Source organism: Vanessa tameamea, chromosome 9, assembly GCF_037043105.1.
Source record: "Vanessa tameamea isolate UH-Manoa-2023 chromosome 9, ilVanTame1 primary haplotype, whole genome shotgun sequence".
NCBI lineage: Eukaryota > Metazoa > Arthropoda > Insecta > Lepidoptera > Nymphalidae > Vanessa > Vanessa tameamea.
In genome coordinates this window covers 12,567,304-12,588,748 of record NC_087317.1, presented here as the reverse complement: position 1 = coordinate 12,588,748, position 21,445 = coordinate 12,567,304, and the positions used below count along the sequence as shown (strand labels likewise).

The following is a 21,445-nucleotide window of genomic DNA, read 5'->3' as shown; positions in this document are numbered from 1 at the left end:
TAGATTTCGTATAAGTAGATATAGAACAAACGAAACAATTTCAAAACTATTCCTGCAATAATAATAATTAACGATATATTTACCTCAAATTCAATTATTACTCTATACGATATTGCTTTAAAAAATACAATATTTTCGAGGTCAAACAATGACAGCATCGTAAATTGTTTACGTTGCCATGACAACGCCACTAATTGTCAAAATCACGATAAACATTGATATTATCAGCCAGTTGGGGTTTGAAACGGAGCTGATACACAATCAACGCGTACAAACTTCCTATGAATGCCCTTCCTAGCACACAATCGAGTTTAGGCTTGGTTCACGCTGTACTTTCGGATGTGTTTTTTACTTTCTATTTTTTTCTATTGAAAATATTGGAAAAGGGTAATTTCTGAGTATCTTGCTTCTTGGCTCTTCTCGTTATAATCTATATTCCGAATCGTTGATAGCTTTACATTAAATATAATTTTATAAAATTACTATTCAATACGGCAATACCCTAAACTAAAATATCTGTTAGATCTATTTGTAATTTGGAGATTCCCTTCGGGAGTTTTTTAAGGTAGTGAGTATTCTTAAAGTTGCTTCACAGTATGTTTTCTAAAATATTAAGTATTGTGAATACAATAATATACATATTTTCGAAAGAAACGGTGATAATCATTGTACGGACACGAGGAGGAAACTAATAACACCTAGTTTCTGACTTCGCAAAGTTAATACATTCCACAACTATTTTTAACTTGACCTCTTAAAAATATTTAAAGCTCATATCAAAAAAACATTGGAAAGTAAGGCATATTACTCAATACAAGATTATATTAAAGATAAAAAAGCGTAGACTCTATTGTCTTATTTTTTTTTTTATGTCATAGGTGGCAAACGAGAAGCAGGCTCACCTGATGGAAAGTGACCACCACCGCCCATGGACATCTGCAACACCGGGGGGCTTGCAGGTGCGTTGCCGGCCTTTCAGGAAAGAGTACGCTCTTTTCTTGAAGGTTCCCAAGTCGTATCGTTTCGGAAAAACCGCCGGCGAAAGCTGGTTCCACAGAGTGGTTGTGCGAGGCAGAAAATGTCTTGAAAATCGCGCTGTTGTGGATTTTCGGACATCTAGACCTCAAATACATACGTACGTACGCACATACATACGTATATGGAATTTCTGGACATGCTTGTCATTTGAAATGTACCAGACTATATACAATACAAAATTCTTTCAGGCTGTATATTGTTTATTCAATCTCATAATATAACGATTCAAAAATGCTTAGTAGGAGCCGAGTTGAATAATGTTTATTTTTATTCAATTTGATTTGGATTATTAATTTAGAAATTAGTATTATACAAAAATTATTACTTTATGCAAGGCCGTCCACCACCCATTCATCAGATACTACCAGTAAACAGCAATACTTACTATTCCCAAGATATGAAGAATTATATTTATATTTTTTACGACGCCAAAGTCTATGACCAGCGGTGACCATAGACTTAGTATCCGGTGGAATAATTCAAAAAATATTTTTTAAAAAATAAATAATGCGTAAAAAAATGAAAATAAAATCCTGTTTTCTTGAATACATTTATTATTATGAAATTTATTGTCACAGAGTATAAAAATATTAAAAGTTACAATACAACACATAAATCGAAATTGTACACAAAAAATATCTGAAATACTTTCAAATATAAAATTAAAATGATTTGGCAGTGTCGACCTTCCAACGCAGATATTCTTAAATTCGTTTCGTTCTCAACGCAGATATATTATTCATGCAGATATCAATTTCAATATTGTTAACATTTTAATGAGAGTAGTACTGTGTAAATTGTTATTTAACACCTTTTAGATAGATAAGAATTTGTCATCTTCTCCCTCTGGGGGTGATATCCGGGAGTAGATAAAATACTCCCAAGGGACTCCAACCTTCATTTGTTAACGCGTTGAGTTAATTTTAAAGTTTATTTTTTATTATAATACTGATCAAAAAACTTATACATAAGTGAGCGCATATTATTGTGGGTAAATTTGGCACAATTTTTAATTGATTTGGAAGACGTTAGCACAAACTTAGATATAAATTAAATCAATTGCTTACATTAAAAAATGAAATAGCTTATAGTTTACAACAGTTACGTGCAAAATAGACTTTTTATAACTGGAAGACTGAAACGATCTTCTATATAATATTTTTTTATGTATATAATTAATTTCATTTATATTTAAAAATTATTTAAATATAAAAATAACCGTATACCATTTTTATTATACAGCGAAATATAAGAGTAATATGCGTTTTGTATTAAAAATATAGATATATATAATATAAAAATCCGGTTATATACTTCGTCATGGTTACATAAAGACAAATTAACTTTATATTAGTAAATATTATGCATCGTTGTATTATCACAATTTTAATAGTAATTTAATTGACACGGGCAAAAAATTGATTCGGCGATAATATTTTATAAGAAATCACCATTCACACGTCTGGTCGAGCTGCCGGTTCCGGCTACCGGCCACAGATTACCTTTTCTCGGCGTCGGTTTGATTCAAGTAACTGCTCGAACCCTGCCAGCTGAACGAGCTGTCTGTGTCTCCGTCCTCATTCGATTTCTGTTTATCGGTTTGATAGGAATTAGGTCTATTTTCCTTTGCATACGACCTCGGCCGTTCTAGGAAGGAGTGGCTGAGTCTGGATACGTCGAAGTGGTAGCCAGCGTTTGATGGTTTTCGAACTTCGTGTAAATACTTCCAAGTGTGGCTGTCCGCCCCGTACTCTTCAGACTTCGGACTGTAGAGCCACTCTGTAAAATGGGTAACTTTGAATATGACAGTTGCAACCGCAGGTTTAGAGTAGGGTAGATGTTCATCAGATAGTGTGAAAACCGAGCGTGTAATCTTTTGTATACCTACGATGACTGTATTATTATATTTTATATGCAGTATATGATTTAACAAAGTTATTGTACCCCTTCCCAAATTAGTTTTACAATCAGTCCTCTGCTCAAAGTTTCCCTGGAAGAGAGGAGAGAGAGAGAGAGAGAGATGGAGATTTGTAAATGTTAATCCTTATGTATAATTTACTTTTTAGTATTGGTGCATTCAAGCATAAATAAATAGATGACGTCACCCCAGCCATGCTATAACTTTGAGGAACATGCTATTCAGTCATCTTCAAATCATATATAATAAAAATATCAAATATTTTGTTAAATACGAACTCTTCTGTCCGTTCACTCAATTTTGATTTTAATATATTATTTCACTTAGTGTATAAGAAGTGTGGGTTATTGTATTAATAGTATTTAGTTACTATTAATAGTAGAACCACAACCATACCTCCATTGGAGACCTTCTCGATGGCGGAGAGCAAGAAGTCCTTGTCCTTGGCCTGCAGCTGCAGCATGCGGCGCAGCAGGCGCGCCATGGACTGCTGCGCGCCCGAGCGAGCGCGCACGATGTACACCGACACGCTGCACACACACGCAGCGGATTGGAACACAACTTTTTTATCGACTTCGGTTACCAGAGTTCGGTTTCGGCGTACCAGAGCGCCAGCAGCGCGAAGGCGACGGCGCCGGGCCGCGACACGAAGAGCAGCGCGCGGCGCAGGCCGGCGCGCTCCGGCAGCCGCAGCGCGCCCTCGGCCAGCACGCCCAGCGCGCTGGCGTAGCGCCGGAACGGCCCGCAGTGCGGCGACGGCGACCTGCATTGTCATTGGCGTGCTCAGTCGCAGTAGGGGGGAGGGTGGGCATACGACTTTGTTGCGACACGCATGGGACATTCGGTTTCACCGTTAAAGGAACGTACTGCATAAGTTTACTTAACAAGTAATACCTCGTAGACGATAATATTAACATTTGAAGCTTTAATTTTTAATAAATCAATCAAATCAAAATATACTTTCTCCAAGTAGACACAGGCACATTTTAATCGTCATTTAACAAACTATTTAAAGTAAAGCTACCACCGGTGCGGAATGTAGATTCTACCGAGAAGAACCGGCAAGAAACTCAGTAGTTACTCTTTTTCAACATCTAAAAATACAGTCATGTTAGTTAAATACAATTATATATGTACGTTATGCCTCCTGCCTGGAAGTCAACGAGCATCAACTCCACGCTTTTTTGTCATCAATATAATTTTGTATCGAATAGTACGCCTTCTTCACCAAAGTGTTTTTTACAAATGATTTGAATTTATGAAACAGTAAAGTTAAAAATAACCTGTAGTTGTTTATATAACATTTTTTTTCTCGTTTTCAAATTAGTGTACAGAGACTTAACCATAAGGTTAAATTAAGGTATAAGATCCCCTTGAGTCATAGAGTAGCCTCCAACGTGCACTCCGCTCGCCACAACTGACCTGAGGAACAGCGAGCCGAGCGCGAAGAGCGTGGCGAACAGCGACAGCGTGACCAGCATCAGCAGCACCGTCTGCGCCTGCGCCGCGCGCCACACCTGCGCGCATATTACGTTCATTTTGTTATACAAGTTTTCAAATTAATCTCCTGCGCAACAAATCAACCAATCCCTTGTATTATAAGCCTGTACGTCAACATGGCACCCTAATATATTATATAATTAAACCTATATGTATGTCGATAATACCAGATGACGGAATAAAAAATCAGCCGTGAACTTTCTGGAACAATACCGCACTTCCAAATATACAGGGGAAAAACAAACATACAGGGAACCTCCTTTTTTTGAAGTCGATTACAAAATCGAGTGACCATTTAATATTGGTTAACGTCAATAGTTTTTAAAATCAAATAATAATCTTCGCTCTTTCAGGGTCAAATTTACCTGAATTTCGCCTGTCTGTCGATGCATGATCCATACCTTTTTACCAGTCTGACAGGCGCGCAGAGCGCTCTCCCGCTTCACGTAGAACAGCAGCAGGAATTTGATGGTGACGGCGACCACCAGTAGCGGCGAGAACAGCATGCCGAACCACAGCACCGACTGGTTGTAGATGAGCGTCAGCGAGTTGTACGCGATGTTGAACTCCGGCGCCGTCTTCACTACGTTAAAGCTGGAGGCAACGATTAAAAAGGGAACGCTATGCGTGACTATATAAATATTGAAGTCGGAAATTAAACGATGAATTATTAAAATTCGGAAATGATGCCAGATCTTGTGACTGCAGATCTCGAGGTTCCGGTTCTTTCATAAAACCCTCAGTAGCCTGGACATTTCTTAATGGCCGGCAACACACCTGCAAGCCCCCCGGTGTGGCAGATGTCCATGGGCGGTGGTAGTCACTGTCCATCGGGTGAACCTCCTCCTTATATTCCGATACTAGCTGTGGCGGCTAACGGAATGTTCTCGAATCGTGGAGATACGACAAATGGTGTTTTTTTAGCAGTTAACGCGCAAACTTGCGTCCTTTTGGGGTTGAAATGGACTAAGTTTAGCCGACCCCAGTTCGAGACTTTGTTTAACGAAGACTCGATTACAGACACAAGTTTGTTCCGGTTTTCTTCGACGTTTTCCCGAGAAATATTAACACGGCCGGTGTATGAGGTGTCCACGGTGCCGTCGTCTGCATAGCAGTGAATGTTACTGATTTGCAAAAGTCATTGATATGCAGAAGAAGTTGTATAAAGAATAACTTATTTTAAGTCTATTTACGTTTTAAAACAGGCCATTATTTATTTAATAAACTCACTTAAACATCAGTCCACGGATAAATTCAATGGCCGGCAGCAGCAGCAGCGACACCGGTATATCCAACATCACCAGCCGGTAGCCCTCCTGGCCCACGCGGTTCTCCCAGCACTGGACCACCAATGGAATTGAAAAGACATAAAAAATTTATTAATGGTTTTTGAAACTGTTTTTTTTACTGTGACTTGCGAATAATGAATAGTCACCTGATGGTAAGTGGTCATTACCGCCCATAGACAATAACGCTATAAGAAATGTTAACCATTACTTCGCCAATGTACGACCAACCTCAGAGTCCCTTGTGCCTGTAGTTACACTGGCTCACTCATCCTCCAAACAGGAACAAAACAATATTAAGTATTACAGCTTGGCCGTAGAACATATGATGAGTGGGTGGTACCTATCCAGGCGGGCTTGCACAAAACCCTACCGGCAAGTATTCCAAATATTCAGTACAATTAACACGCACCGGCATGTCCGAACGTGTCCAGAACACCAGCAGCAGGATGAGCGTCCCGATGTCTAGAAGCCAAGTCCTGGCCAACGTCACGTAGAAGGCTGTCCGAGCTTCGTAGAACTCCAACCTGAACGGACATCACAATCGTCGAGCATTACGAGCGTTAAGCGCATCACTCCTAAGATCCGATCCGTGGTCACATGCGAGGCGTCGCTTGTTATTTTGATTTGATCAGCACCAATTAAGACAGACAAAAACGTCACCAGATACGGTTCAGTCAAAATTATTATTATTATTCCTTTATAAATAGTAAGGCAAGAATTGTTTGCTTTTTATTTTTGATTTATTTTCAAAATGATTCTCTCGTCACTTTTTTTTTTTTTTGTTTTATTCCATACATATTATGTCACTAAATTAAAATCTCCTTTTTTATACATTTCTACCTGAATATTTCTAAACAGATAGTAGGGTCACTGCATCGATAGATATTAGACAAGCAGTTTAAGAGATATGGAGAAACCTGCCACAGAATGTACGACCTATTCCAGTAGCTGGAGTAAATACAAACCATAGACTTCGCTAATAGCTCTGCTATATTGTGCACTGAACACAGTTGATCAATATATATTCATTAATTTAAAAAATGTCTCTATCGACATTCATTTAAACTTTCCTACCGAGAAGAGAGAGAGTCAATTGATAATTTAGAAAAAATATATAAAAAAAGGACGGAGATTAAAAATCAAAATTAACTCACTTAACTATAAAATTAAGCAGGATCGGGCAGACCGCAGCCACAGCCGTGATGATCAATGATATGTAGATCTCCCTGTGGTCCGTGAACGTGTCCACGCTGAGCAGCAGCCAGAGGCCGTACTGCACTCCAAATATCAACCCTAATACGATAGTCGTAATGACTACATTCGTTGAGCGCCGGCCTAATCTTACCCAGAAGGAGGCCGCTTCTGTCTTTCGGTTCTGTTCGTTCAGGAGTTCCTGGCGATAGTGTTCATGTGAAAACAAATTATATCGTGTAATGGTCAAGGCAAAGCAAAGTACCCCTTTTCTGTTTAAGAGAAGGCATTCTCAGCTCGGCTTAGGTCTTATTTATTTATTTAAATACTTTATTGACCACCACAGAGTTAATGGGACGAAAGGCGGACTTAATGCCTGAAGGCATTCTCTGCCGGTCAACCTTTAGGTCAAACAGAAGACCATGAAGGCGGTAATTAAAAATTAATTAACAATATATAACAATAATGTTTTAATTAAATGCCAGGTTTGAAGTTTCAAATTTGAATTGATTGATTTTTATTTTAGTGAAAATCTAGTTCCATGTTATTAAACGTACAAGTCTCGAAGAGCCTTTTAATGCTTTCTCGACGCTAATAATACCCCCCTCCCCTCTTACCGTGATGAGATTATTCTAATTCATTCCACGGAAACTAATGTATGATCTCAGGATCGACTACTGGAACCAACATGTCCATGTAAATTTCAGTAAAATCACCAATAATAAAAGAGAACAGAATAAGATATTTGGCGAGTCTCCTCTCACCCTTAAGTGAGATCGGGTAAGGTTCGCCTCGACTCTCCCTCCATAGTCGCCATGAATGCCTCTTAAGGCAGAATAGAGGAGTAGTAACATGTCCAGCGCAGTCGCGTGAGAATGTGGCGGATGCGAGGCATGGGGAGGGGGAGTCAGTTTACGACTACGTCACTAGTAAGGGAGGGCGTCTCCGCCGGCGGGTCGACGGCCGTGCGTGGCGTGCGCCGCGAGGTCACCGACCCGGAACTCGTGGGCGAGCGCGCGCGCGGCGAGCGCGGCGGCGCGCGGCGAGGCCACGCCGAAGTCCCAGCCGCAGAACAGCTTGGCCGCCAGCCGCGCGCGCACGCCGCCGCCGCCGCCGCCGCCGCCGCCGCCCGCCGGCTCGATGAAGTGGCGCCGGTACGAGTCCGCCGTGCTGCGGACGTTAGTCGTCAGTCCCGGCGTCAGGCGCGCCTGCGCCCGGGGCGGCGGGCGCGCACTCACCGGTAGCACAGCACGCCGAAGAACAGCAGGTACGCGCAGCCCATCGTGAAGAAGTACGCGAAGGCCATGTCGTACCGCAGCGGCCCCGCGCCCGTGTCGCCGTCGTGGTAGTGCCCGTAGAGCAGCGGGGTGTCCTCCAACGCGCCCTGGGTACCATTTAATCTTTGATGAACTTTATGAGCTATTCAGCAAATATCATCAATTTTTCCCGTTTGCCGATAATCGTTTGGCCCGAAATGATTATCTGTAACGATAGCATTCATTGTGAATTCGACGTCCACAAGTTTTTCGGTTCGTTCGTTTTAAAATCCTCTCAAATTGTGACATTGAGCAGAGCTCGTCAGTATAATTAGGATCGACTCAATCGACCTTTATTAGAGATTAAATATATATATTTGGCTATAGAATAACTAATGATTTAATTTATACCAGTAGTAAAAACATATATCTAGTGCAAAGCTTACCGTTCCGCTGATGAAGTCCAAGAAACTTATACCAGAAGTTCCATTCGTCCCACCGGTATGCAGAGCTTGGGGCACCACGACAAAGGAAATCAGCAAAATGGACAGCAGCAAGTTGAGGCCGAATAGCCATCTTAAGAGATGGAAGTAGGAGCCAACAGCAGAACCTAAGTGGCCCTCGATGTTTCTGATCGACTCGTACCATAATTCAATTGAGAATACGAAGTCACGAAAACTGTCACGTGACTGAAAAACATTGTAATATAACATAAATGGAAACGAAACATAAATTGTACCATTATGTGATTCTAAGTTAACCCGTTTTAAAAACACCGAATTAACTAAACTTAAGTTTAGATAAACAATAATTATGTTATTCTCATGGATTTCAGAGATATGGACCTGCAATACCATATTTCAAATGAGACTACTTGGCCAAGTTTGGATTTGTTTTCAGAGCATATTGTAAAGCACAAGTATGTGCGAACATATAAGTGTCCATTTCCTTACCCTCGTAATCCAACGGGACGACAATTATATGACACTGAAGTGTAAACACTGCTACTGAGATTTTTTGTCAGAAAAACACTTTTTATTAGTCTTTTAGTGTTCTAAATGTACGTCATCATGACCTAGCCATTGGATCGACGAGGTAGTCATGCACATTAATAATACACAAGAGCTCACAGGATATTTTCGAATATATACTAATATCTCTAACCTTTTTCCAAGTAAAACTGATCCGATATTTCATCCTCTTGAAAACCGAAATAGGCCTTTGTTTGGACCGTAGACTAACCGAGGCCGAAAGTTTCGCCCGAACATTCCTCTTCATCGTCAACCCTTGGGGTAGATCCCGTAGTGCCTCTCTGAAAAACAAAAGCAAAAGTTCTTGAGACCATTACACTAAATTATTATTTTTACAACAACAATAAACAACAAAAACACTATAAACATTTAGATGAGTTTTTTTCGCCCTTGAGTTTCAAGTGTTCAAAGAAACTTGTTGAATGAAGCAATGAGATGACATTTTATAACCTCCTCAGTTCTTCAGAGAGTGGATTATCTTCCATTAATTGATGGTGCTGTTCCATTTCGCGCACGATAATATCCGCCTGCTTATCGGCGGCATCAGGCGCATCAGACATGGAAGCTTCGAGTAACGCATTGTGTTCGCTGTTAGCACGCCTTGATCTTAATGTACCTGCTGGTAAAAAGTTTGCGATGAAATATGAATATTCACTTGGGTAATTTCCGGATTCATGACGAGAAAGCGGCGCAATATTCTTTAAAACTGTATCGTTGGTTGGTGAAGGTCTTATAAAGTACAGGTCTCACCAATAAAAAAAAGTTGTTGAGTTTTTTTGTCGAAAAATATCGGTAACAGTCCGTAGTGAAGATTTGTACACAAACTTGCCTAGTTAAGAACGTAAGGCTATTAGTTCTGTGCCTGATTTTTTGTGCTCGTGTCGCGTTTTCCTACCCATCGAAATATAAGAGTAAAATTATAGTGTCCTCTATACTATGTCCCACGCAAATAGAATTACCCTTATCCCTTAAGGATGACCATCGTAGCCGAAGTCGGTCAAGAGAACGTCATCAATTTAGTCTGTAGGACCAAGGATGATACAGAGACATACATGACAATGATGATTTTAACCGCGTCGTTTAATTTAATTAATTTAAATTAACTACTACATATATGAATTACTTTATCCATATTAAACATTTGGACCAAACAATTAGTACTAGAATATTTACCTAATATTTCGTTCTGATCCACATCATACAATGGATTCATTGTCCATACATTAACTAGATACGTTTTTTTACCTTTAGCTTAAGTATAACTGATAAATCAATTTTAATGAATGTAATTGGTTAATATTGAAATCACTTATTACAACGTAAATAGTTTTTAAAAAATATCCACATTTTTTATTACAACACAAAAAACTCGCCACAAACTAAACTGAATCATATGTTCACGTAAGTTCATATGAAACTTAATTAGAGCTCGTTAAGGTAGCCTCGTATCATCACTAATTCACTAGTACTGCATTGAATTTCTCACAATCATCAGTTTGGACTTTGAGATAGTTATAACAACTCACCTCAACATTTATTATAGTTTTATTAGCATTTATAACTTATATTATAATGTTGTTAAGCATAAACTTGACTAGCCGAACCTATGTCAGGTTGTATAAATAAGATTTCGTTATAGCCTCACAATCTTGCGTAAGTAACAGCTTTAGTTCCTCCAATTTTTTTTTTTCATTATTTAGAATAGATAGGCGGAATGGCAAATGGGCCTGACGGTAAGTCTACCACCCATAGACATTGGTGCTGTAAGCCATATTAAGAATTCCTTACATGACCAACGAGCTGCCCACCTGTATGATCACCTTGGGTACTAAGATGTTATGTCACTTGTGCATTTGGTCACATTGTCTCACTCCTCCTTCATTCTGAAAAACAACAATACAAAGTATTGCTGTTTGGCAATAGACTATGTGATGGCTTGGCCCTACCTACCCATACAGGCATGAATATAGAAAAGTGTATGTACTATGATAAATTCCAAATTGATAGTGTAAAAGCATCAGATGTTACTTAGTAAAATATTTTTTTTTACTGTATTGTATCATAGAAATAAATAATATGTATGTATATAAAATGAAAATCACTATGCAAATTTCAATATAACAATTATTTTATCTTTTAAATATTAAAAACATTTATTTGTGCCAATGGGTTACAACCTTTCTGCACAACATGGTTCTCTTGATGTATGATGATGATGTATGCACTTACAAAATTTGTCTAAGTCGTCTTAATACACCTAGTGATTGAGTTTGGTTGGCTCTATCCTACTCTAAACTCGTTAAGCTATAAACATTTGGAAGATGTCATTCTTGATTAAGCATACAAGATTAAAGGAAATAGAACATAATATTTATATTGAACTCACTGTGTGCTACTTTACGAGAGGGCATAAAGTTGACTGCGGCCTGTCTGGCTACATTGTTACGGAGTGTGAATGTCCTCCTCATACTAGCAGGCTTCAGTTCTATGCCTTCCATGTCATCCTCCATAGTTCTCTATGACCATAAATATATTATTTAATATATTAATCAAATATTATTAGTAACTCTTATGGTATGTTTAGTTAGTTTAATTATGAAGACAATCTGAGTTTTATATCTACAACTAATAAAAATAACATTTGAACAATGTGAATTTCATCTCAGTCAGTTTAAAAGTAAAACCATTATTATTCATCAAAAGTCAAATTAATTTCGTATTAAAAGTCATTAATGTTAACTTATTGAACAGGTACTTATTGGGCAGGTTTTCGATATCTATTTTTATTTATCGACTTACTTTAGTTTTTAGTTATGACTCACTTCGAAAATAATATTTAAAAAAGCACTTGTCTATTTACAGTATAATACAAAAACAAATTGATATCATTAGAATATTGCTTATAATTATTATCACACTGATGATCTTCGATAAGATAACATTTCTATGAAAAGATAAAATTATATAAAAAATAAACTGCTTGTAAATAATTTATTTTATTTTAAAAAGTAAGCAATTCCAATTTGTTTATTGTATTTGACATTGTCATATGGAAATTCATTTGACGTCTCATTGAAAAAGTTAGCGCTGGAAAGCGCTGGATACAATTTGCGATGACCTACAGGTCATATAATATTAGAATAGAAAATAGAAATAGCAAAATTAGCTTAGGGCTCATCTATCTGCCTAAAAGTATCTGAATTCTTGTATGACGAAACTTAAAGTGAACTTGATAATTATTACTGAAATTAAACTTTTTAGCAAGTATTACACTACCTAAAACAAAATAAAATGTTGTGTTCTTTTGTAGTGTTTACTGTGCTACTAAAACCTATCCTAAGCGGAGTTAAAAACTTTCCATACGACAATCTTGAATCCACGACTGGTTTTGTTTTTAATTAGTATTTTATCGATACAATAAAAATATCATAAGCAATCGCTCAAAAGAATCTTTAGTAATAAGTTATTAATACTCGATTAAGTGATGGCTATATTATTAAAGATAATAGTATTTTAATAAAGTTTTTTTTTACAAAATATGTTCTTCGATTGTTAGTATTTATTTTATAATAAAGATATTATTACGATACTAAATTCTAATGTAATCTTTCGTCATTATGTTAAAAAAGTACATTTAAAATACCTTAAGAACGATATGATATATGTTTATTGAAAACTGGCAAAACTTTTAAAAACTTATATCGGATTTTTTATTTGATGCGGTAAACTTAGGATCGATAATTTAAATTTAATGGGATTTTTTACCCAGTGGTAGTTCTAGCTATGATCCTGCATTCATATTTAACAATGGATACATTTTTAAATTTAATCCTTTATGATTTTTTACATCTTCATTCTCAATTTGCGGTTTGACGGACTCGAACGTCAACGTCACTACTGACTACTCACTACAAGTACAAGCCTTAGCCTGATGATAATGAGTAATGACAATTTCTTTTTTTAAATTATTTTTTCTATAAAATAAATTATGTTCTTGGAGTACCAGTTAAGCAAAAGCATCTAAAATTAGGTTTATAAAAAATATATTTGCTAAATTATTAAATAGAAGCCAACAATTTAGTTTATACGTGAAGCAATTAATAGTAGGTAGTTCAAATTTCATTCATACATTACTGGCTCTAAAAGTTAAAGGTACATAACTCTTTATTTATTTATTAAGACTAGATTTATATGAATGCAAATGACATTATATAGGTTTACTTAACTTTTTATAAAGGTTAAATAGGATTCATTTTATTAGTTTAGTCTTTTATACTCTATACTTTACCGAGATGTTGACCTAGGATGTCATTTTTTTTTCAATGATCATTGTACCCTTTTTTTTAGATATAGAGATGTTTTATAGATAATTCGTAAAAAAAGTAGTTTTATCGTTGTTATTCTTTAACATGCTTATATTTATAATAAAACTACTAGCTCAAGTGCCATTACATTTTGACTGTATTTTTTACTTAACTTATAATTTATTTTTAGAGCAAATGAAAAAGAATAAATATGGCTTCGCCCCCAAATGTAACAGTTCAGACTGTTAGAACAATACTCAGTGAAGTGATTGATTCTTTGGAGTCACCGGACTATGCATCTAAGTTGGATGAGGCTAAGGAAGCTGCTGGTAATGAGATGTTAAAGATGATGCAACTGGTCTTTCCAATGGTAGTCCAGATTGAAATGGAAACTATTAAGCGTCATGGATTTGCAGGATCCAGGGAAGGTAAAGTATATACAAATTTTATAAATAGCATTTTTTATAAGCATTACCATTTCAACTTAGGATTTTAATATGCCTTTGCTCATACCACAATTAAAAATGTATGTAAATATGTAATTCTCTCAGTTTCTTCATCTTTTACAAGAAATATAACTTATTGACTTGATTATTGAATACTGATTAAATAAAATAGTTATTATTATGTTCGAGAATAATGGAACATATAAGGAATGTTTATTTTTATTGTTTGGATTTGTAATGAGAAAGGATGAATGGTATGCAACCGAAAGAGTAATGAAATGAAATATAGCATGGATGGGTTTTGTAATAATTCAAGTATAATTGGTGAATGTAGAGTGGACCAGAATTAACAGAAAAAAGTTAATACATGTGCAAATATTAAGGGAATTATGATAGCACAAAGTATAGCACTTCAAATTTAATTTGATTTATATTGTTTTGATGGCATTCACAGGTTAACAGCAATACATGCCTTTAGTAAATTTTATAATAAAAGTCTAGTCTGTTACATTTTAACAGCCACCTCACTGTATGGGATTTAGTGTAATTTTTATTTTGAAATAAATATATAAATAGAAATATTGGACATCATCATACTCTGATCCCAATGTAAATAGCTAAAGGACTTGTGTTATGGAAATAGCTCATACCTCCAGTTAGTGCATACTTTTTTAAACCTAACACCTGATAAATGCTACCCCTCACCCACCCTTCAACACATGAGCAAAGCCACGGACGACAATTAGTCTAATAGGCTAGTAGTATTAATTATATAAACAAAAATATTTACAATTTCTCTTTAATGTGGAAATATTTTTTTAAAAATTCTACGGTAAAAGTATGTAACGTAACGTACGGTAAATACAGAGTCATAAAAATTATACAGTTACTGTATGTACAGATAGATAATGTCTATGTTCAAACAAATGATTAAATAAAATTAATGAATTACACAATTTCTACTAAATGTTAAATCAATTAAAATCACATTTATAATCATTTGAAGTTGCGATACTCACTATATCACTTTGAATATTTTAAATATCAACAATCATTATTATGATATTAAATATCTATTTAAAATGTTAATTAACATAACTCTTACTAATTGTGTTATTAATATATTGCATCATGGAATGAAATAGTACTGTTCACTAGAAATTATTTAATTTCTCTTAAAATGATGTAACAGCTATTTCTTTATTAAATATAATTACCACATTTTTATTAAACTTAATTGGGTAATTGGTTGACTTAACTGACTTGAATCTGACCAGGAGTTTGATAATTGAAATTTTAATATAAACCAAAAATAAAAAAACTGTCATTTTAAAATTATTTTTTCTATAAATAGTTATTTGCTTTGATGCGAACTCTTGTGTATCCTGTATTTAAATGTGGTCCTGTATTTTTCAAGCAATTGAATGTATTCATCACTATAATACTTAACAAATTTATTGAATGGCAATATAAATTCGTATAGCTAATAAAACTGAGCTCTTACCAATATCATAGATTTATAATTTTATATCTTGTACTTTAAACTTAATAAAAAAATCCATTTCTACACATTTATTTTTTGGGCTGTGAAGTACTCTGAATGATATTATATAAATTAATGTCGCTATGAAGCCCTGGTGGACCTAGAACCGTAACTTATGGATCTTTCTGAAGATTGAAGGTTCATACCTGGACAAAGACCACAAGTTTTATGACAGTGTTGGAAAACCTGTACTTGCCGCATACAATTCGGCTAGGATATTTTTAACATTCATTTATAGGAATGTGAAGCAAAAGATTGTCTTTGGCTTCTCAACTGGTATAATGATACCCGATGTGCATTATCAATGGATGAGGTATACATGTTATTGGCTGTTGAATGGGCTAAATACGATAAAATAACTAATCAAAGAAATACAGTCTTTTGCGAAAAATATATATATTTCGTTTAGTAGTATTATATTTGTACCTTGTATCATTTTATTGAGCTTGCTCATACAAGTACATATGGAATTAGTGTTGTCACATGGAGAAACTAACTATTTACCTTTTTCTTATTTTATGAAACAGATTAAATATTCTATGAAATTGAAATTTGACAATAGGGATTTATGGGATTGATAAGTAATTGTAGAAAAAAATATTTTGTTGTTTTGTTTTTTTTTTTGACTCAGTTCATTTTAAGGGAGCAGATGGTGCTCATTTTAATGTTTTTTTTTAAATTTACCATATTTTAATATTCCTTTGAGTGTGATGTTCACCACTGGTGGCTAGAACTAATCTCAGTCCCATATTCTCTAAGCTATATCTCGTTATTTCAGCTGTCCTTGCAATAGCGCCAGCAGATATTGTCACAATAAATAAAACCTTTGTGTGTATAATTTAAAAATAAGCATTTCACTTTTATACGTTCAATATGAGATTAGTAAACGAGATATATATTTGATAGTGATTTTGACGATTTTTAGTTGCAGTTAATTAAATAAACGCCTTAAATTAATTTGGGAGTAATAAAATACTGGCAGCATTCTTTGCGCACACATGCGCTTTGCATGTTTCAAATGCAGCTACGTGAAAATAGTCTTCATATAATTCAACGTACTTTTTAAAAAGACTAGACTGTTTAAAATTCATCGTTTCGAATAGTATTTTATATTGCATTCAAAAACACTTGGATTTTATTAAATTATAATATTATTAGTATTATTGTTTAATAAAAGAAACGTAAACCGTGGCAACATGAAATTGCGTTTCAAATATAGAAAATCAATAATCGATAATAGAGGGATACATTTGTAAAGCAGTGCAAAAGGAAAATGGATTGGGATTTTTTTTAAATATAGAAAGATGTTGTAAGTATTATTTGTTGTATGTGTAAATGAATTACGTGTGTTTCAGGCATTGTTCAGTTTACGCAGCTCGTGCGAGAAATGGAGAGTATGGATAATGAGGTTGCGCGTCTACACAGCCAGATCCGAAGTCACTACTTGCCTCCCGTCTCCATCAGCTCCACTGTGGATACTTCCTTGTAAATCGGTGAGTGATACACTGACGTCAGCTACTCAAATATATCCTACACATATGTATACATATGTATGTGTAGGTAAGTATTCATACTGACGAAGTTTTGTAATTTATCTGGATGTACTCATGTAATTTTTTCGAGATTAAAACTATATATTTGCAAGCGATTTCGTTGACCTGTTGCTCCGTGACATGAACATCTTTCAGTCACTAGCAACGTAACAAATACATTTTTGTATTTATAAGAGGAACTATGCGGATGCATTGCAAAGAAAAATAAATTAATTGGCTTAAATATGATGTATATATTTTTATAAATGTAACATTTAGAAGCGGTGCGTGCTGTCCTGAGATATTGAAACGATTTTATTTATATATATATATATATATATATATATATATATATATATATATATATATATATATATATATATACATTGAGTTCCTAACCTACTGGAAATCGGCTCTTTGTTCGATGCGTTTGTTTTTTTTTTCTTATCTTTGAATTCCAAAAGATAGCCTTGTATGAAATGAAAAATATATCGTAAATATTCCACGCGATTAACAAACCTAACAATGCCGCTTCAACAATAACAAATTTAATACAACATGATTAATTATAAACATTAATTAACAATTATCATGAAATGCTCATGAAATAATAAACTAATGTAATTTTAAGTGTGCCATTTAGTATTAATCATTTGTCAATAATTTTGTTATAGGGCTCAGCTGATCATCTCATTGCTTCAGTTTCCTGTATAATGATTATATTTTATTATTTTATTAAATTAAAGAAATTATGTTTTTTTTTAACACTTATATATTTTAAAGTAAAGAGGTCGTACTTAACAGTTACTATAGTCTGTGGTGACAATTTGGATTACCATTATTTGGAATTTTAACAAAATTTCCTTCGATAGTGTACCATTCAGTTGCCTACTATTTAGATGAGTCTCCCCACTAACTAATTATTGTATCGCCAAATAGCAATACTTCTATATTTATAATAAAGGCATAGATGACATAACATAGATCCCATTCGTAAGAAATGGTGAATATTTTTTAACTACACAGAGTTTATCAGTTACCATTGAGTGGTAAAGAAATCATCATAATTTCAGTACAGTATATTAAACTTTTAACAAAACATTAAAATTTCTCCGTATGTGTGGTCATAACTTTATAAATACTATACATGTGTTGCAGTTTATGTACAGAGTTTATGTACTTGTATGTTACTGTGACGCACAATTCTACGCGTTAAATACACTGATAAAAATGCAAAATAAAACTATAGAGTCGCATATAAGTCATATTTTTTTTTGTACACGATCTATTGATATATTTAATAAACTATATATTTTTAAACTGCCTATTTTTTATTTATTTTTTTATTTTTAATCCATCCGCATGTATTTTCCTGCATATAGTATACGCATTAGAGTTATCTCTGTCGTCTGTGCTAAACTGTTGTACTTTAAGTAGTACATAATGTGTGTTCTATTTATCATTTTGAGGATAATACAAATAGTCTGCTTGATAAGATGTCTGAAGTATGGTGTTATCGGTAATTGCAGTTTGTGAGACGACATTCACGGTACCCTTGAGGTAACCAACACTAGTACCATTGTTTTGTAATATTCCTATTTTTTGTGGTTTTTCCAACGTTGGACTGACATCTATGTGATTGAACCGTGTTATGTTGAAATATTCCAACCCACAAAGACGCAAAAAATTGTTAAGTTTAAAAAAATATATTCTTATAGTAACAGCGACACTGAACCATCTGCATCATTGTAATGTTATGTATAAAGATATTTCATAATTCTTTTTTCTCATTTCGTAATAATTTATTTGTATCTCTCTTTGGAACATTTATGTACAACGCGGTCTATTTAAAAGAGACATAAATTTACTTACATAATTCCTTGATTAACAATTTTTTTCTTTTTTCCTATGTAAACATTTTGCAATTTTCATTAGTGTCATGTACTTCTTAAATACAAATTTATTTTTTTGTTCTTGGTTAGTTCTCTCTTATTTAGAACTAAAGGGAAATGGCAATAACAATATCGCATATTAGAAGACTACCCGCAATAGTGCGGTTAAAATTTTCAACATTTTTTTTTCATTATATGTAGTGATTAAATATCGGAAATTTATTTTCAGGAAACAATTATTAAGTGATAAAGAAATCTCAAAAAACGAAAGATGAGGAGAAGAAAATGCTACCAGTTTATTGTGATTGTGTGTGTTCTTATGTATGTTTACTATTTCTTCGGTGTGAGTGACTATATGTACACGAAGAGTTTTGATACAGAGTTCCACTACCCTCTAGATGTAAACATTCAGCCATTGATCAGCAAGGTGCTCAATAATAAGAAGCCGGCGCAACCGCCGATTAATGTATATCCGTACAAATTCCTAACAAATTCAATAAAATGCATGACTCTGGATAGACTAGACTTGTTCATCGTCGTCAAGTCGGCGATGGGTAATTTTGATAATCGAAACGGTATTCGGCAAACTTACGGCCAAGAAAAACTAATAATGGGAAAGATAGTACGGATTTTGTTCTTCGTCGGTATCGATGACGAGGTTAAATCACCGCTGCAGAAGAGGATAGACGAAGAGATGGCAATATTCAAGGACATCATCCAGATGGACTTCCACGACAGTTACTATAACAATACGATCAAGACGATGATGTCTTTCCGTTGGCTCTTCGACCACTGTTCGAACGCTGCCAACTACTTATTCACTGACGACGACATGTACGTATCGGTCAGGAATCTCTTGAAGTACGTTGATTATGAAGCGCCGGAGAATCGAATAGTCATGCACGGGAGCAAGCGAGACAGGGACTCGGTGATGTTACACCACGAGGGTCAGAAGATCATTTTTGCGGGCTACGTATTCAATTCCTCGCCTCAGCGTTTTCGCTCGAGCAAGTGGCACGTTAGCTTAGAGGAGTATCCGTGGAATAAGTGGCCGCCGTACGTCACGGCGGGCGCGTTCGTTGTGTCCAATCGTGTTATGAAAATAATGTACGCGGGGAGTTTATTCGTTAAACATTTTCGCTTCGACGATATCTATTTAGGTATTCTGGCGAAAAAGATTGGCTTAGAACCGACACATTGCTCTAAGTTCTATTTCTATAAGAAGAAATACAGTGTTGAGGGTTATCGCGACGTGATCGCGTCTCACGGCTACGATGATTCTCAAGAGCTGTACAGGGTTTGGAGTGAACAATATTCATTGTAACTCTGGAAAGTAATTACTGTATTATATTCCAATGGCAGAAGGAGTAAAGGTAAACAAGCCGTAGATTTAAATATTCCATGCGATTTGCTAATAGCTACTATATTTTGCACTAGATGTTTCTAAAATCAACAACAAGTAACGTGTTAACGTCCCACTGCTGGGCAAAGGCCGCCTCTCTCACTTTTAAGGATAAAACTATTGAATTTAACCACTTAATACGCAATAATTAACTTACAAAGTACTATAACACCGTAATTTTTACAGTTCCTCCTCCATTCCGTAGATTATTTATTTTAGATCTCAACCAGTGACGTCATTCCAGTTCAAGGTCAACGTTTCTTTATCTTTACTACTCTCATTGGAATATGCTATAAATAGGAAATTGCCATAATAACATTTGTAATGTAAGTTGTAACTTTTAATCTTTTTGTCATAGATATAAGTTGTAATAGTAAGCTTCAGAATGTGTTTAGAATTTAAATTATAGAAAAAAATCTTTTTTGTCTGTATGATCAGAGCTACGTGCTAATTGCCAAAATATATTTTATTGATATTCGATGTTTGTTAGTTTGTGTAAGGTAATTAAGTATTTGAAATTATGAACGGTTAGTTATTGTCAAAGTAACCGACACCATTGTGAGATCGAAGCGACTCGTCATAACGATCGAACGAGATAACTATAAAAAGCTTTTCAAGTTGTTTTATCGGAGTCGTTATATATTTGTTATTGTGAATAAGCGTAATCGAATATTGGAATCTTTTATTTTTAAGAAAAAAATATTTTACATAGTTTAATGAAATATTCTCATTTTTTCTAGTTACTAGGTATTTCTTTTTGACGATATTAAATGTTAACACTAATTAATAAACGTTTAAACTGTATTAGAAGTTTTATTTAACTTTTCAAGTAAATAACAAGTATATAATTAATTTTAAAACATATATTGCAAACATTTATATTTTACTTATAGCAACACCACGAATTACACTGTCATGTAAATTTAACTTACAAGATATGTTATCCAAAAAAGATTTTAGTTGACAAAATTCACATTTAGGTCAATCAGAAACTTAACTAAACTATTATATTGAGCAAATTTATATTTGAGAATATTCTTATGTATTGTATGTTAACCAGCGTATTGGCACAAACTTGGCTTGTCACAATTTAACAAAGAATA

General features: G+C 34.8%; 3 protein-coding genes across 4 annotated transcripts; 2 read left to right on the top strand and 1 right to left on the bottom strand.

Moving 5' to 3' along the window:
- Nucleotides 1–1,574: 1,574 nt before the first annotated feature.
- LOC113393155 (transmembrane channel-like protein 3) lies at nt 1,575–12,275 on the bottom strand. 2 transcript variants are annotated; one of them, XM_026629885.2, is made up of 15 exons: nt 12,023–12,275; nt 11,610–11,737; nt 9,674–9,842; nt 9,357–9,504; nt 8,639–8,881; nt 8,175–8,320; nt 7,932–8,106; nt 6,900–7,138; nt 6,155–6,269; nt 5,687–5,796; nt 4,858–5,050; nt 4,379–4,473; nt 3,561–3,719; nt 3,353–3,486; nt 1,575–2,817 (listed from the first exon to the last, which is right to left on the bottom strand). In XM_026629885.2, exons 2-15 carry the CDS (start codon nt 11,731–11,733, stop codon nt 2,537–2,539), a joined length of 2,331 nt encoding a protein of 776 aa, XP_026485670.2. In that variant the 5' UTR covers nt 11,734–11,737; nt 12,023–12,275; the 3' UTR covers nt 1,575–2,536. The 2 variants fall into 2 exon arrangements, with proteins under 2 accessions (XP_026485670.2, XP_026485671.2); XM_026629886.2 differs by having other exon boundaries at nt 9,674–9,839.
- Nucleotides 12,276–13,219: 944 nt separating this feature from the next.
- On the top strand, nt 13,220–17,011 carry LOC135193406 (protein C10). The gene is made up of 3 exons (XM_064215743.1): nt 13,220–13,375; nt 13,718–13,955; nt 16,872–17,011. The coding sequence occupies exons 2-3, from the start codon at nt 13,739–13,741 to the stop codon at nt 17,003–17,005; spliced, it is 351 nt and encodes a 116-aa protein (XP_064071813.1). The 5' UTR covers nt 13,220–13,375; nt 13,718–13,738; the 3' UTR covers nt 17,006–17,011.
- On the top strand, nt 16,872–21,146 carry LOC113394891 (beta-1,3-galactosyltransferase brn). Its single transcript, XM_064215742.1, has 2 exons — nt 16,872–17,009; nt 19,170–21,146. Exon 2 carries the CDS (start codon nt 19,212–19,214, stop codon nt 20,262–20,264), a length of 1,053 nt encoding a protein of 350 aa, XP_064071812.1. The 5' UTR covers nt 16,872–17,009; nt 19,170–19,211; the 3' UTR covers nt 20,265–21,146.
- The last annotated feature ends 299 nt before the right edge of the window (nt 21,147–21,445 follow it).

Bases quoted from the DNA above. Each gene is read 5' to 3' on its own strand.
- LOC135193406 (XM_064215743.1), top strand. From the start codon at position 13,739: ATGGCTTCGCCCCCAAATGTAACAGTTCAGACTGTTAGAACAATACTC. The intron at 13,956-16,871 runs GTAAAGTATATA...CGTGTGTTTCAG, and splicing joins ATTTGCAGGATCCAGGGAAG to GCATTGTTCAGTTTACGCAG.
- LOC113394891 (XM_064215742.1), top strand. From the start codon at position 19,212: ATGAGGAGAAGAAAATGCTACCAGTTTATTGTGATTGTGTGTGTTCTT.
- LOC113393155 (XM_026629885.2), bottom strand. From the start codon at position 11,733: ATGGAGGATGACATGGAAGGCATAGAACTGAAGCCTGCTAGTATGAGG. The intron at 4,474-4,857 runs GTATGGATCATG...ATATGCGCGCAG, and splicing joins CCTGTCAGACTGGTAAAAAG to GTGTGGCGCGCGGCGCAGGC. The intron at 2,818-3,352 runs GTATGGTTGTGG...CCCATTTTACAG, and splicing joins CGAGAAGGTCTCCAATGGAG to AGTGGCTCTACAGTCCGAAG.